The sequence below is a fragment of the Saccostrea cucullata genome, unplaced genomic scaffold (genome assembly GCF_032062105.1).
Source record: "Saccostrea cucullata isolate Sc308-1 unplaced genomic scaffold, CSIRO_AGI_Scuc_v1 ctg1867, whole genome shotgun sequence".
In the NCBI taxonomy this organism is placed as follows: Eukaryota; Metazoa; Mollusca; class Bivalvia; order Ostreida; family Ostreidae; genus Saccostrea; species Saccostrea cuccullata.
This window is the reverse complement of record NW_026940998.1, coordinates 18,485-35,402: the sequence shown is the minus strand read 5'-3', so window position 1 is coordinate 35,402 and position 16,918 is coordinate 18,485. Positions and strand designations below refer to the sequence as shown.

At 30.4% G+C, this 16,918-nt stretch overlaps 1 protein-coding gene and 1 long non-coding RNA gene across 2 annotated transcripts in view; one reads left to right on the top strand and one right to left on the bottom strand.

The window, feature by feature from the left end:
• LOC134256893 (uncharacterized) overlaps positions 1-15,655 on the top strand; it is a 32,185-nt gene extending 16,530 nt beyond the window's left edge. Inside the window, exons 23-35 of the mRNA XM_062739570.1 lie at positions 491-752; positions 1,241-1,275; positions 1,395-1,511; positions 1,680-1,764; positions 2,469-2,575; positions 3,161-3,264; positions 4,457-4,739; positions 4,927-5,012; positions 5,270-5,318; positions 11,465-11,593; positions 12,485-12,730; positions 13,747-13,924; positions 15,477-15,655. Of these exons, the coding sequence (XP_062595554.1) occupies positions 491-752; positions 1,241-1,275; positions 1,395-1,511; positions 1,680-1,764; positions 2,469-2,575; positions 3,161-3,264; positions 4,457-4,739; positions 4,927-5,012; positions 5,270-5,318; positions 11,465-11,593; positions 12,485-12,730; positions 13,747-13,924; positions 15,477-15,655 (1,860 nt within the window). The remainder of the gene's footprint in view (positions 1-490; positions 753-1,240; positions 1,276-1,394; positions 1,512-1,679; positions 1,765-2,468; positions 2,576-3,160; positions 3,265-4,456; positions 4,740-4,926; positions 5,013-5,269; positions 5,319-11,464; positions 11,594-12,484; positions 12,731-13,746; positions 13,925-15,476) is intronic.
• On the bottom strand, positions 7,030-8,840 carry LOC134256897 (uncharacterized). The gene is made up of 3 exons (XR_009989810.1): positions 8,499-8,840; positions 8,210-8,396; positions 7,030-7,288 (listed from the first exon to the last, which is right to left on the bottom strand). It is a non-coding gene; the product is annotated as an uncharacterized LOC134256897 (long non-coding RNA).
• Positions 15,656-16,918: the final 1,263 nt, after the last annotated feature.

Sequence of the window (16,918 nt, the reverse complement as noted above, 5' to 3'; positions counted from 1 at the left end):
GGGTGCAGAAGTTGGCAATATTTCTCTCATAAATTAATATTCAAATAGGCTGCATGCATATGATTCTACCTCTGATGTTTTGAAGGTTCGTGTTTAGTTTAATGGACTTTTGATCTTGAATACTGTTCATCAATATCATAATCATAATATCATATCATCATAATCTCAATATATCCCATTTTCAGGTTAGTGTGACAATTTTGTAAATGCTGTCACAGTGTTAAAAATGTGTGCCAAATTTTGAAAAGAATGACTTGGAAAGCGATACAAGGTGGCTTTCGTAAGGAACCAGAGAATATTGTTATATAACTTAGGGATTGATAATTCAAATCATTTTCATTCATAATCAGCCAAAAAATAATGTATGTCCATGCGTTGGTTTTTTTTAGTATGTACCCTCAAACCTGGTATTTTGAACTTTATATCGGGCTTACCATACATATATGAGGTAAAAAATATATATTATTTTTATTTTTGTTTTCTTTTAAAGAAATCTACAAAAGATGCAACTGTGACGTTAATTGACCATTATGGGGACCATCACAACAAAGAGGAATATAGCCGTGTTCTATTAGCAACGAAATATTTATTTAATGTTGATATTCCCTGGAAAGTAAAAATGGAATACGACGCTCAAGTGTTTCGTTATGATGTGTCCACACTCAAAGACGCAAATGAAATATCGTATACTGATGAAATGCCACATGATCTTTACGAATTAGATACAATAGTTTGTTGTACGGTTATTGCCGGTACGTATTTATAAAATTGAATCACGAACTACCATTCTCACACATTTGGGGTGGGGGATACGTACAATATATATAAGATTTAGCGCATTAAAGTATAATGAAAATAAAACTGATTAATGTATATCATGGAAAGGATCCTTAGAGTTTTTTTATCTAAATATCTTGAAGAGAAGTAGTCCGTATCGCAGAAATGACATTATGCACAATTACAGTAGCCGGTTGTTAAGAGGAAATATATACAAATACTGTTCTTTTTTTGTTCTTTTCGATGATTCAGGATTTTTATGAATTAAGGTCCTTAGTAAAAATATGATGAATATGATAAAATTATCAAATATAACTATAATATACATCAGCATGTCTTGGGGTGTCTTATTGTTAAACTAACAAAATGTGTTTCTTTCAGTGTTGTAATAATATAATAAATTATCAAGTAAATCAAATATTACTTTGATATTGAGCTGTTTTATCGAATGTGCTTTTTACAGTTTGCATGACAGAAAGAGCACCAAAGGGGTTCAAGGTAGGCTCATTAATTTTAATAATAATAAAAAATCTCTTATATCAAAACTTTATTGTTCGATCGGAATACAGCAAAAAGAACCACATGTATATAAAAGAAAAAATATATCAACATTTCAGGAAAAATATGCCAATCCTTTGTGCATGTATCTTCTAAAAAGTGGGAAATGGAAAATTCCGAAGGACTGCATCAAAAACTTTTTTAGTCATCGTTCCATTGAATATATTTTTGAAAAGGTATGTAATGATTCATAAAAGTGCATATATTTTTCTTTCTTAAACAATTTCATTGTATTTGCTACTCTACTTACCTAACGAAAATAATGCTGTATACATTTATCTTGAGAGAAACGTTTGCCAATTTTTTTTTAACATTCTTTTTACATTTATACATTTCTTTAAAAGAGCATGACAGAGGAGTTCAAAAATGGTCTTTGGAAGGATTTAAAAGAAACAACTAACGATGTATATGAGCCACCTGTTTGGAACGGTAGTTTTTTTATTCCGTTATTTAATTCCCTTTCGAACATCTTTAAAGTAATGTTAAACTCTCTCTTCCGACTTTTGGTAAACTTATTGGGTAGATCGGTCAGTGGTTAATTTTTTCTCCTGAAATGTTAAAAATATTTATAGATGGAATATTTATAAACATATTCACAGATGGAATAAGAAAAAAAATAAGATATATATATCATGGCCTGGAATGTAAAAAAAAATTGGGTGGAGTAATTTTTATTTAAATAGCCGGAGAAAACAGCTAAACTTTTTTTTTTAAAAAATTGCCTTGTTACAAATATTCTTAAATGGTAAACATAGAAGTACAGAGCTGTATTTTGATATTTCGCGATATTAACTATCGATTCATAGAATTTAAGTACAATTATAATTTCGAATCGAGTCTTGGAAGTAAAAAATAATGCAAATCATATAGTTTACAATTCTGAATTCTAAGTTGTAAAGTAGAACTTGGTTTGCCTTTTTAATAATTTTCTAAAATTGATATCAAATTTTCTTTGTGATTTGTGTATATAGGTCCCCTGCCATTGGTTTATAATAAAAGATTACCTGTTTTGATCACTTATTATCTCTCTGGTGTTTTAGAGACAAGTATTTACTCTGCTTCAAAATTGTAGTGTTTAATAAACTTTTGATTGTGAATTCTGTTTGTTATCTCCATATATCTGACTGTCCTAGGTAAAGAGCTTGAAACCTCAATTTCTGGGCTGTTTGGACTCATCTTTCTAGCTTTGTTAAAAGAAAAATTTTACGCCGGCGCAAAGCAATTCATTGAAACAGGATGTGTGAGTTCTTATATATATATATATATATATAATCATTTCTTTTCTAAAATTTATTGATTTATATATCTTTATTATTAATTATCAATAATTTGCAATACCCCTTGTCATACTAAACTAATTGTCATTACTAAACGATTATTACCGTATTCTAAATAGGATTTTACATTGGCTCTGTTTTGCCTTGTTAAATTATGAAATTCCAAACTTTTAAGTTTAGGGTGACATATAATAAGGACGGGACCATTTCCTGCATAAATTATTCTTTGCTCTTTAATGATAAATGTAATATGTCAATGTAAAAGTATAACTTTTGATTAACATGTTCACAACTAAATGATGACTAAGATGCAAGACGTATGACACAATGTTAACCTATGACTTTCGTTGGAGCAGAAATAATCCCAAATGTTTACTTATCGGATTTGCCAAGTAATCTATATACATATATACATATGATAACAATAAAACAGAGCAATTTGATCGTTTTTAAAAGTTGTCTGCTCATTTCATTTATGTTAGTTTTGTAGTTATATGTAACCAAATAAATGTATTTTTAATTCTTTATGTTGCTACTGTCATCAACAGGTGCGTATTCACTTTATCCTGGTTGGCTGTGTCATTCTACAAGAGGCCGTGGACGACTGGAGAACAAGTGAAGAAGATAAAGAAAAATTCGAACTGATGATAAAGTAGGTGAAGAAAATATGAGATGAAATAAAACAAATGAAGAAAACAACAGTATTCAAGATCAAAGTCCATAAAACAATGCAAATCAGGATCAACGTAAACGCGAGCATCTAAAACTTTCATAGCAAATTATATAACCAATAAAACTTAGAAAATAAACAAGTATATACTGTATATCAATAAATTTTCGAAACACCTTATTTTCGCGGATTGTCATTAACTCTTTATTAGCGAGATATAATTTTCACGAATTGTTCTTATTCCTTTATAAAATTGCAAGAAATACTTTCATAGGCGAGAAAAAAAATTGCGAGCTCTTTGTCTCGCTTTACTTTGTGAAAATAAAGTGGATTAAAAGTTATTTACAGCTTTAAAAATTTTACACTCGCTACGGCAGTTTCTTGTAAATAAGACTTGTTCGTATTATTTTTAAATTTTTGCAATGTTTATCATTCAACAAATCAATGTCTTGTTTTAGAAATATACGTATCTAAGATGACTTCTTGTTAAAATATTGTATTTATCGAACTGTCTTAATTTTGTATATATCTTTCTATGAGTATCAATAGGAAATTTACACATCAATCTATTCGTATCTTCAGATCATATGCTTTATGTTTTAAACTATTGTACTATGTCAAATGCGGTCTGACGATGTTCATACTTGTTGTTAAAATTTAAATTTTCCACGTTTTCCCCCGTATTTCCTGATTACGATATGAAGTACACGGCGGATGTGATCGGTCGTTAGGGGATGCTCACTCCTCCATGACACCTGATCCCACTTCTGATATTTTATGACCGTGATTGCTCTGCTCCAACTTTGTATTATTAAGAGGACTTTTGAGCTTTTATACTGTAAATAATGTCAACTTATTTCATGCTTGCATTAGATGGATTTCACTATCGTCAGGCTTATAATTATTAAACTATCTTAATTATATTTTCAAAATTATCCATCGGATAATATACAAAGAATTTTTCTAACTAAATTATGATTGCCTCAGAAGGTTTCTTGTGAAATACTCGTGTTTACTGCACAGCCTTTTTTTATTCATTTAAAAAAAAAGTATTATTTTCTCAAAAGGTTTATTTTTACTATAGAATTATACATTCACTAAACATATAATATGAAATAGACACATCTATAACAATGACCTTATTTCTATTCACGCTTTAAATCTTTATCGATAGAAAGTTTACACATCAAGCTCTGCGTATTCTCAGCTGTGTACATGAAGAAGACAAACAAAGGAATGCAAAATCACAAAAACAGGAAAATAAATCGAATGAAATCACTGAAGAGCAGCAAATAAAAGTAGGAGAAAACATTCAACATTCTGGGAGACTTCTCCTTAACCATGGTTATCTTACTGGTGGTATTCAAACAGAGAACAGAATTTTTCTTGACAATGAAGTTGTGAAAAACATTCTTAACCAAATGTGGTACGGTGTTGAAAAGGTTACCAAGTGTAAAGTAAGTAAAAATACTTATTATTTTTGTCATTAGACATCACATTTAATTTGAAGAAAAGGAAATAGGAAATTTGATTGCGTGAATTATTCACTGTTTAGTTGAAGCATCTAATCAAAATTCCAGTTTAGACAAAGTATTGGCATGATTTTAAAAGTTGACTTTGTCCTATATGCCTTTCAATTTTCAGGTACTGGGTTTTGTGCTACTGGCAATTCTTCATGTCATTCTACTACCATTGCTGATGATAACATTAGAAAACAAGCCTCTTAAATGGTAAGAGTGTAAAGTTGGAAAACAAGCCTTTTAAATGGTAGGAATGTGTCATTATCATTTAAATTAGGTTTTCTAAAATGAATGAGATGTGTATATATGCATGTTCTGTTTTTTAGTCTTTCTTTTATTATTTAGATTGTTATATCGATGTATAGCGCTTTAGAGTTCTCATAAGATAAGGTGCTATATAAATTTTTATTATTTTATTATATAAAACTGAACTTGCATGATAAAGTGGTCTCACATTTTATTTTCAGGTTGTACAGACAATATAAAATTCCATTCATGAAGGTTTTCCTGAACATGGTGAGTATATTTTAAGAGCATGTCTACGAGAAAACCATGCAAGAGGTTATGGGAGCAAGGTTCTCAGATCAACTTCATGTTTTGTGTGTAAATTTCTTCTATAATATGAAATATTTTGCCACAAATTTTTTTTTCAGTGTGGTCTCACTTAAGGGGTTAAATGGACACTGTTACTAAAAATAGAATTCTTGGTCCTTACACAGGGTGAAAACAGGAATTTTATAGGATTTTATATTTAAAAATTCAGCATTTTACTTGATAATGATATTAAATATCCATATATGGTTGAAAGTAACAAGATACACTTGTTTCGGAAAATTTTTCATAATCACAAACTGTGCCCTCGTTTAAGTGCAAAAAGGTCACAAATCTGGCATATTTCCAGATTTTTGAAAACTGGTGAAAATATTCACTTTTCAAAAACCTATAACTCAGAAAGTGACGCCTAGAATCAACTCAATCTCATACCAATTATTAGACAACATGTCTGTCTACATTATATAAAAAATCTGTCTTTGGACTCTCAAATATTTTGCTGTACTTTTTACTTAAAGTTGGACATTTTTTTTGTGAATTTTCAAATTTTCTCATCCCTGAACTTCAGCAAGGAGTTATTTTGCTGATTTAAATATTTTCAAAAATTTAAATTTTGCTGTTGAAAAATAACAGTATATTGTACATTTTTGTTTTCAATCAATAATTATTTCTTAGGGGGTTAAATGGGGTTAATTTGGGGGGGGGGGGGGGTACCAGAATTGTATTATTTTACATTTTCTTTGAAAAGGGTGATATTCACATACTGCTTAGTACCTGTTTGTCAATCAGTAGACCAAGTGTGTTCTCTCTTATCTTAAAAAAAAAAACATTTGCTTGAAAGATAATAGACATAGTACACTGGTACCTACTTATAAGTAGATGTCCCCTTTTAATTTGGAGTCCACAAGGTCAAAGGTCAAGGGTTATAATTCTCGATATACCAGTATGTAGATTTTAATCATTCAAAATCTTGAGGACCCATTGCTTGACAGACATCAAATTTAGTACACTGGTTTCTTGAAAAGTAGAGGACCCCTTTAGATTTTGAGGTCACGATGTCAAAGGTCAAGGGTCAAACTAAACAAAAAGGAATATCAGAGCCATTTTCTTGACAGACATATTGTCATGGCAACAAACTCAAAATGAATGAACACGAAGTTTTAAAAATCAACAAATTAAAACATTTATAATTTTTAATTTCATTGCAGATCAAAATTTGAATATTACTCAATAACTAAATACATTCAACAACAAAAAATTACAGTGCTTGACTGCTTCCTGATATTTTGTATTCACTTCCAAAATTAAATGACCTTGAAATTTTGTATGCTTGAAAAACATCTACTTGCTTAAGTATACATCATGGTTCTAAATTAAGGTAAGATTTAAAAGAAAAAATCACAGTTTCCCCAAATCATATTCTGAATTTTTGGCTATACCTGTATACAGGAAATTAGTCTTTATAATAGTGATATATATTTGGTAAAACTAAAGCACTGTTGACCTTGAACTTTGATCTTTTCTAACATAAACACTTACTTTACTCTGAATTTTGTGTATTCCTGCTTGTGAAACCTGATACATATTAAATATCAAGATATTAACAATGTTTAAGTACATGTACCAATAATATCGTATAAGTTAACATATAAGAAATACCCTTCAATTTTGGCTACTACACAAGCTTCTTCAATCATAAACTGTATTTTTTTCTTGATGTTTGGTACACCATTTGGGTTGATCTTGAGGTCTCAAGCTTTCAAAATCTATTAAGGTGTATCCAAACTATTCTGTTCAGTATGACCCCATTTTCTTCCTATGTAGCATCCAATAACTTCTGGAGAAAATTTAACAAGCACTGAAATTTCCAATTCTGGTTTAAAGAACGACTGGATTATCTCCAAATACACAAAAGTAGTACTCAAAGCATGTACCTGTGAAAAAGGACAGTTTTCAAATTAAATTGAAATAGATCATACTAGACATATTCTAAGATTTTTAAAATACATGTCATGTTTATGACAATGCTACATTTAAATTTATCAATTGAAGAAAATGTCATCAAATGACTTGGGTAAGATTCTTCACAAATTCTTCTGGCTATCTTTGAAGAAAACAAGAGCTTCATATATCCTTGAAGTAAAGTAACAGAGTAGGGAAAAATGCATGTGGCAAATCGACAGACAGACAAGGCAATTCCTATCCATGTACCATAGTATACAGTTATAAAATGGGTATGAGGAAAATAGCAAATTTATGATTCCCCGAAGGAGAAAACTATTTCCCTGAGGAAATAGTTCTCTGCCGAGGGGAACTTTAAATTTGCTATTTCCCGAGTTCCAATTCCATAACTTTTTTATTATACCGAAACAATGATAGGCGATTTAATTTTTTTTAACCAGATATTCCGACATTTAAAAAAAAAACTGTAGAGGCATAATTACAAACGCATGCGGTTTAACACATTGTATGATAAGTGAAGCATCGTGTCCTTAAACAATTAAATTATTTTTAAAAAGTATTTTCACTGACATTTTGAAAAATTATCGTTGTCTTCATTTTGGTAGAATTCTAGTATGATTTTGACGTCGCACGTCAAAATGTTTTGACGTCATAGCTACATTGCTAATAACATGACATCACAGACTCGAGATTCCTTGAACACTCCACCCACTGAACACTTTGATTGGTTAAAATTACTAATAAATATTCGTGAGGGAGTAGCTCTGATTTTCCAGGGAGTAGTCTTCAGATGAGGGCAATAGTCACTTCTCGGGGAAATAGAGATTCTTTTTATGGTATTAATTTATACAGAGTAATTACAGTAGAGGTTTAATAATATAACATATCTTTACCATTTTCTCAGCAGTGGTAAGTAATTGGTAATGCTAATGCTGCATCTCCATTGTCTCTCCTCTTCTTATTTCTGGATTCTGTTCACAAAGCTACATTGGAAACCCTATGTAGTAATTCTTTATAGCTCCACAGCTGAAAATCCCATTGTAAAGCCCAGCCCTAACCAGGGAAATGAATTTGAATAATCTGAAATTGCACAAGAAATATAAAAATGAAAGGAAATATTCTTTACAAAGTATAATTTCCCAGACTTATATTTATAATATTAGTTATGTTTTAAACACAAACCTGTCAAGGAACACATGGTGACCTTGAATTTGAAAAGTCTGCACAAGTATTTGACAACTCTTTTTCCTTTAATCATATATGAAAAGCCGAAAATCATAACTGTAGCCATCTTCAAAACATTTCATAAATATCTGAAAAAAAATATTTTGTTTAATGAGATTCTTTATAATCATGCAGCCCACATATGAGGCAATAATGGTGATTTAATTGACAGTGAAGACCCACCTATCCAATTCTTAATGTACCCAATTAGTAAACAGTCTTTGAAAACCCTGGACCTATTCAACTTTTCATTCCCTCTTCATCACCCAACAAAGGCTACTTATGCTATTTATAATTCTGCAGATGTGAATATTTTGTAATATTGTTAAATTTATACAGATATTTTTATTGCTACATGTACAAGTACCAACCTTGAAATTTCTCTTGACAGGTTTGCTAGGTATATATTCAGGTCCAGTACAATCACTAGATTTAGCCACGTAGGTATTTTTTATAGAAATAAATTACTTTGGTAGCTAAATAAAGCTACTTCAGGTAGGTGAATTAAGCTAACTAAGTAGGTAAATCAAGCTACGTATATAGCTAAATCCAGTGATTGTACCAGACCTGATAGTGTTTTGTAAAAAATCTTCTCTTGTCCATAATCAAGTCCCCATCAAAATTGTTTATTTATTTATTTTTTACATATCAATAAGCCTTTTTATAAGGTACATAGTATTATAAACCATGATCCACCTACCTGTTTCTTTTTCAAATTCAAACATTGTTGATTCGGTATCATCATCACTACATCCGTCTCGCTACCAAATGAATGTTCGCTGTCAGAATCATATTCATGAAAATCAGAGCCAGAATCTTGCCAGAATTCACGCACCTGAATCTTTTTCTGAGGACGTACAAAACGGTAACAAAACGTCTCAGGATGCCATAATGTTTACACGTGGTTACGGAACCGTACATCGATCCCGATGGTTTTCATAATTTTTTATGCATTTTATACATAGGCCACTAGTATATATGTAACAAATTACATTCAAAGGAGGGACAATTTTCTTCAAATCACACATAATTTATGCCTAAAACGATTAGATGACAGACATCTGTTTATAAACTTCGTAAACATAATCATTATCTACCTTCTCTACAGAAGAGCGCAACAGGGGAGACAATTCTAACAAAATCTAAATAAATAGTAAAATACGTTTTTTTTTCACAGGAAAAGCAGGAAAAAAAAATATTTATAGCTTTTAAATAATTAAAAATAATTTTTCATTGTTTATATTTGTAAATATTTGACACAAAATTCATTAAAATTACTGTTAAAAGTAAAACTTATAAAATCATTAATTTTTCCATCATTTGAATTTGAGGTAATTTCATTACGATATAACTTTTCTGTCCTTGAGAGTCCAAAGGTGGATTTTACATATTGTTGGGATAATATCCTAGAGATTCTTAAATGCACAAAATTCTGAAAAAAGAAGCGTCACTTTCTAAGAAATGTATCCCTGAATATTAACAAAAAATGAACCATTATCATTTCTTGGCACAATGCCAATATTTGTGCCCTCGGGGCAGCCTTCTATATAGGGGTTTTACAAAAAAATTGATTCCAACTTAATTTTACGACTTATTTCTATGAGAACACATTGCCCTTTTATTCATATATAGTTTTTTTCTTTTTTACTTTTAAATATTGAAATTGTCATTTTTACACCAACTTTTTTGCATTTTCCCTTGAATATAGACCAAAATGAATTATTGGCTGTTACTAAAAATAGAAACAACCGATGCAAAAATAAACAACGTATTTCTGACTCTCAATGGGTGTCCTTTAAGTTAATAATAAAAATTAGTTCGTTCTTGAGAGTGCCTACCAGAGCATTTTTCTATATATCTGCTTGGTTTTCTCGTAGACAGGCTCTTAAAAGAACTGCGAACGATATTATTGTTCTCCCACCTACGACCAAGTCATTTTAACGAGTAATATTCATAATATTTTTTATAGATTATTATAAGGATTTTCAAAAAAACATACTTATTTGGGAAAATAAAGACAGATAACTCTAAAATTTTGGTAAAACTTGTGTTTTTCACTATAAAAATCAACGGAAAACGGTAAATATTTTTATAACATCTCACCCCCCCCCCCCGTGTAACAAAAAATCCTTTTTACGGGTAGTATGGACTGTTACTTTGCAAATTCAAACCAAAGCCCTTTCGTGACAATGGGGGAGGATATGTTTATTGACAAAAAACGATAAAAATGCTTTTTTCCACCAATTTCAAAGGAATTTACAACTGAAACATAATATGTAATTGATATATTTATGTTTTATTTATTTGCTTAAAACATAAGGCATGCTATAAGGAACATTTACTGTATACAGGGAATTTTTCGCCCCAGTTTAATTTTCGCCCCTTTCGCCCTCGTCGGAAGTGGGCGAATTTAAAACGGTGCGAATTCAAAGTAAACAGTAAAATATCTTAAACAAAAATCTTTCTGGGCGAATTTAAAACGGGACAAACTTGTTTCCGAATATAACACGGGACGAAAATAACCCTGTATACAGTAATCATATCCAAGACTATTTCAAGATATGGTGTTGCTTGAAACTCTGGTTTCAATGGAAAATATTGTCTACCCCCTTTTTTTCAAAAGCTGGAATTATGGATAATTTAATGTTTAACGCTGGTATTAAATCAATTCATCAATTACCATTGAAATGTTCTTTGTATTAAACAAACCTTTTATGGCCAAATTGCTATTTATATTGAATTAAATTGTTCCAAAATGTATGCGGGAATCGAGTTTGCTTGCCTATTTCTTTTAACTTGATGCCTTATCTTAATTGCTACTTGATCCCTCATATAGAATTCCCAAGGTCCATGTTCATGCCTTATCTAATGATGGTATTGTTTTTACTGTTTTTTATCTTCAAATATATTTATTTTACTTCCAGATGAGTCTTTTTGCGCTCCTAACAGGATATGCTTATATGCTTCTGTTTGACTTTGACAAAGGGATATCCAAGACAGATATCTTTGTTATTGCCTGGATGACTAGCTTTTTCATTGAAGAAACAAAACAGGTAATTTTTTTCTAGTCCCTTTATATATATATCAATACGAACAGTTACTTTTACATACAATACATAATTATTTAAAGACATAAAATTAATACACCAAAACTGAATATGGCAGTTTAAAATGACTCAACGTGTTTTTCTGCAAATTCTACCAACCTTAATTTGATTCGCTAAATATTTGTTGAAAATCACAAATATTACTCATTTTATTATTCTTTTGTATTACATTTGGTAAGTATTTACATAAGTGTTGTATATCTTTTGCTGTAACTTATTTTTTTTTTGGTTTTGATACGTAGATGATATCTTTTAAGGTGTTCTTTGTACATGTATAAAGGTGAATTTAAATAACACGTATTGATTTTGAAATATCATTAATGTTCTCGATGTACCGTTTTGTTATAAGGCAAAAGATTAAACGAATAGTCTAAACCACATTTCATAAACGGGAACTTTGTTTTCGAGTACGTTAATACGCAAGACATTTTACTGGCGATAATTTCATTCTCATGTATGTTACTTTTCTTTATATTAAGATGATACATTGCAAAAAGACAATATGTGAGAATTTCTCTCGCATATAAAGATTTACGACTATTATGCAGAAATTAGGTGTCACAAAAATATAGTGATCTAGACAAATGTTCAAAGCTCTGTAACTTGAGTGAATTCTATTTATTTTAAAATACAGTGAAAACTGTCTAATCTGACATTTGTGAAAATCCGTCAAACTTTGATTTTCGATGTTTAATTTCTCTCCGATTTTACCTTTTTTCCATTATTTTAACACTGTGCAATTCAACATCCTGTCTATTTTGACACAAACTTTGCCTCCAAGAGCATTGCAGTTTAGACAGGTTTCGTTGTATACCGCTGTACATAATGACTTTTCAGGTGATCGTGGCAGCTATAAGAAAAAAGAAGAAGCAGTATATTACGGACCCCTGGAACATTCTTGACTGGGTGTCCTTGATTACGTATACATGTGGCATGCTTATGAAACTTAACGATATGTATGACTACTTTACTGCATCCAAAGTTCTGCTAGTTGCGGCTTTCATCATGTTGAGTATACGGATCCTTCATATGTTTTCCATGTCCGAGTTGTTGGGTCCAACATTGGTCATCATACAGAAAATGGTAAAGGAATTATAAGAACGCTCTTAACTGTTGCTGATTTTCAATTAAAAAAAAGTACTTCGCGTTAGCTAACCAAATAAAGCTAAAAAATTAATGATTTTTATAAATCATGTTTTAATAAGTTAGGAAAAAGAAAAATGTTCTATATATACATAATTTAATTTTAGGTGTAACACGAAATTTGATGGGATAAATAATTTAATTCATTTTGTATTACATAACTTGCCTACTTGATTAATGGGATACATCAAAAACGTGTATTTAAGCCTTTTCCGGAGGAAAAATTGTCTCATTGCTTCGTACATGAGTCATCACACCATACGTTTTAGGTTCCCTCACTTGCTTTTGCTGTGTACAAAACTTGGCTAAGATAACACTGACCTTCTAAAAATTCTTGCGCAAATGAACTTTTTTGTTTAAGAATTAAGAAATTCTGAAATGTTTTTTGACTTAGGACTGAAGTTTCAAAGTCATTACTACTGATGTTTATTTATAAAGTTAAAGATTTGTTTTATTTTTGGTTGTTTTATTAAGCGTTTGCATTCTCTAAAAAGCGGTTAAAAATAAGTGCTATATTTTTAACACGTAACTATAATATGTCGACTATGGGGTAGACTTCCTGCTTTGAACACGCTGACATAAGCCAACAATTGCTCTTTAATTGCTCTTTGAGCAAATAAGCCCGACTAAAAATCTGATTGAACAAATATAATAATTAATTCGAATTCATTACTTTTTTAGTTTAAATATATTTTCAAATATTTTACAGATACTTTGCTATTCAAAAGAAAAATAAAATAATATGAACAACATTTTTATATATGTTTTCAGCAATCGTATAATCACGATTTAAATAGTAAATAAAACATTTCATTTGACTTCTTTTCATGTTTAGGAAAAACTATAATATATATTTTTTTTATCTGACAAGATACGCCTTTTTAAATGTACTTTATTACCGATAAGCACTTAGCTATGGAGATAATGAAGTGTCAGGTTTTGTTTTTTGTTTTCAGTTTAGGGACACAGTTGCTTTTATGGCAATCATGTTTATAATCTCCATGTGCTATAACATCTCTTACTACGCCATACTATATTCTGAAAACTCAGAATTTTCTTTTGACCAACTGGAGAAAATAACAAGAAACGGATACTGGATGTTATTCGGAGAGCTGAATTTGGAAGGAGATAGATGTAAGAAGAATAGATTACAATAAGCATTTTCAATCGATTTCATGATATTTTCAATAATAAAAATCAATGAAATGATTTGATATACCTTGACTTTTTCCCGTACTCTGGATATAGTTATGTTTTATAATATTTGTCCCTTTGCAAAGTTTGTTTTATATGTGTTTAAAGCATATTATTACGTATTTCATACATATAACTCATAATTGTTGCAGGTATGCCTGACATCACATAGGTATACCAATCCTAAGAACTCACATGGATTTTTTGGCTGATACACATATGTAGCAAATCCTTCGCAGCTAGGATAAGGCTGCCCGTAAAATATCAAACTGTTCAAACTCTACTTACTTCTCTGAACTACCTAGATATGACGTCATAATAGAATATGACGTCAAAACACTGCATACTTGAGCTGACATGACGGGAAAAGTGTCATAATTATTACACGGCATGTAGATTTACTATGGGGATATGTGTTTAATTTAAGAGTAAGGGTTGTTTTTTTAAGTTTGTGTGTGCTGTTATAATGTTTAACATTTGATATTTAAATGTCTCTATTCCTTTTGCTTGTCCGATTAGCATATATTCAAGCAATAGCAAAAGATTATGTTTGAAACGCTCCCCTTACCCTTCCGTAGACAGAGTTAGAATTTATGAATCGTGTTTAAATTAGACTGGCACAAGTGAAAGACAAGGATAAATTGAAGATATTCGGCGTGAATCTAGAAGAAAAATATGTTTTCTAACTGAATTATGTAGTTTATCCTTTTTTGTATAAATCGCGATAAAGTGTGGAAAATATCACTCTTTACGTTGGTAATTTTAATTAATCGTAAAATATTTTCTTAAGAAGTAAAAATTAAACCTGCCCCCAGCACTTTTTTTGTACCAGGGATAACGATTAATTGATCTATGTAACAAACTTTGCACAAATATTTCTTTTTGCACTTGTGCCGAGGTGATTTTTGTGCAACATTTAAGAATATCAAAAATGTCCGTCACGTGATCAACACAGTCATCTGACATCACAGAAATGCTTTATTATAATACCTGATTAAACTGTTATCTCAAGTTGACTGCAATTTCAAACAAGGATCACATATTGACATTATAATCAAGCTCAAAATAAAATATATATTTTTAAGACATTTTAAGCCTTCGGACAGCCTTTTCATAACTGCGTTATAGATTATAATAGTTTCTGTTATATCCCGATCATGACAATGGGTACACCGTGGGTGTGAACGGTCGGCAGGGGAAGCTCACTCCTCCATGGCACCTGATCTTTCTGATGTTTCAAAGGTCCCTGTTTGCTCTGCTCCTATTTTGTATTGTTTTATGGACTTTGATCTTGAATAGTATTTGTTTTCCCCATATGTTTCATATGGATATAGCAAACAGTATTCAAGATTAAATTTCCATTAAACAATACAAAAAAGCAAACACAAACCTCAAAAACATCATAGTCGGGATCATGTGCTATTGGAAAATAAGCATTCCTTGCCAACCAGTCTTTCAAAGACCAACACTTCCTGTTTTTCTATTTTTCTAGTGACGGAACCTGATTGTACATTTAACGAAACTGAATATAGGGATGGGTCACAAGAACGATGTCCTTCAGCACTAGGGAGGTTTCTGGCCCCCTATCTAAAAGCTGTTTACGTTCTCACGGCAGTCATATTGCTTTTAAATTTGCTGATCGCCATGTACAGGTATGCCATATATATTTAGTGAAAGGTTTAAGTTTACTTTTAAAAAATCTTTCTTTTAGAATGGATCCTTGTCAAAATCTTATCACTTTTTGTGTTTGAATTTTTTTGGTAAAATTATTGAATTAATTTGGTTTATTCTACCGTGCAATTTTTAAAGTAAAAATATTACTCAAAATAATTATCATCTTAAGGGCAGATGATACAAACAATTTTCTCCTTTGGAAGATGCTTAATATCATGTCACAAGTTCAGAAAATTGGATAATTCTTAGATTTTTTTTCCCAAAGACTTGAAAAATGTTAACTTAGTAATATTTTAATAAAAAAAAAAACAAATATAGACAAATCACACTCAGTAAAGGTTAACAGATGAAAACAAATTCTAGAATATGTTATATTGGCGCTAAAAGTACATAAACATTAGAAAAATGATACCAAGCCTGGTGAATTTTATGAGGACAGAGAAAATGACAGGAATTCAGCAATATCATATAGGTGAATTTTTACCATTTTTCTTTTCCTGATAAAAAACACCTGGCTTGGTATACTTTTCTAAAGTTTGTGTTACACTTTTAGCACTAATTTAACATATTCTAAAATTTCTTTTCATATGTAAACCTTTACTTAGTGTGTTTTGTCAATATTTGTAATTTTATTGAAATATTACTAATATTTTTAAAGTGTATTTCATTTTCCAGTTCTTTGAAGAAAAAAAAAACTAAGTAATAATATTTTTTCTGAACTTGTGGCATACCATTGAAGGTTTGCGTTAAGGTTGTGAAAGCAAAACCGAAAAAAGTCCCTCCAACTCATATTTTTTTTAATATGCATACATGCTATATATCAATTTTTTCAGGGAGATTAGCTTCATCATTCAATATGATTTTCAAAGATATTGCCCGTCTCATTTTTTGAGTAAAAGACGCCAAATTTAACGTATTTCACATTTCACCTCGAATATTATTTTCATTGAAAAAATTGATTTTTTTTATAAATTTTCAAACTTTTATAATCAAAATGACCGGAATTAGTATAAGTCATGCTTCTATTATTTAAACTTTTAATTTTCCTTTATCAAAAATGTGAAAATTTGGGTAAAAAAGAAGATTTTTCAATTTTCCTTGATAAAGTGAAACCGTTGCCATGGCAACAAAAATATAAAAACCAACGTTTTACATATCTACCAATTCCATCAAAATCCATGAAGTTATTAATTTGATCATTTTCATTAATTTGAACTAAAAAAATATGTATGTCCCCAATATTATTACCATGGAAACAGG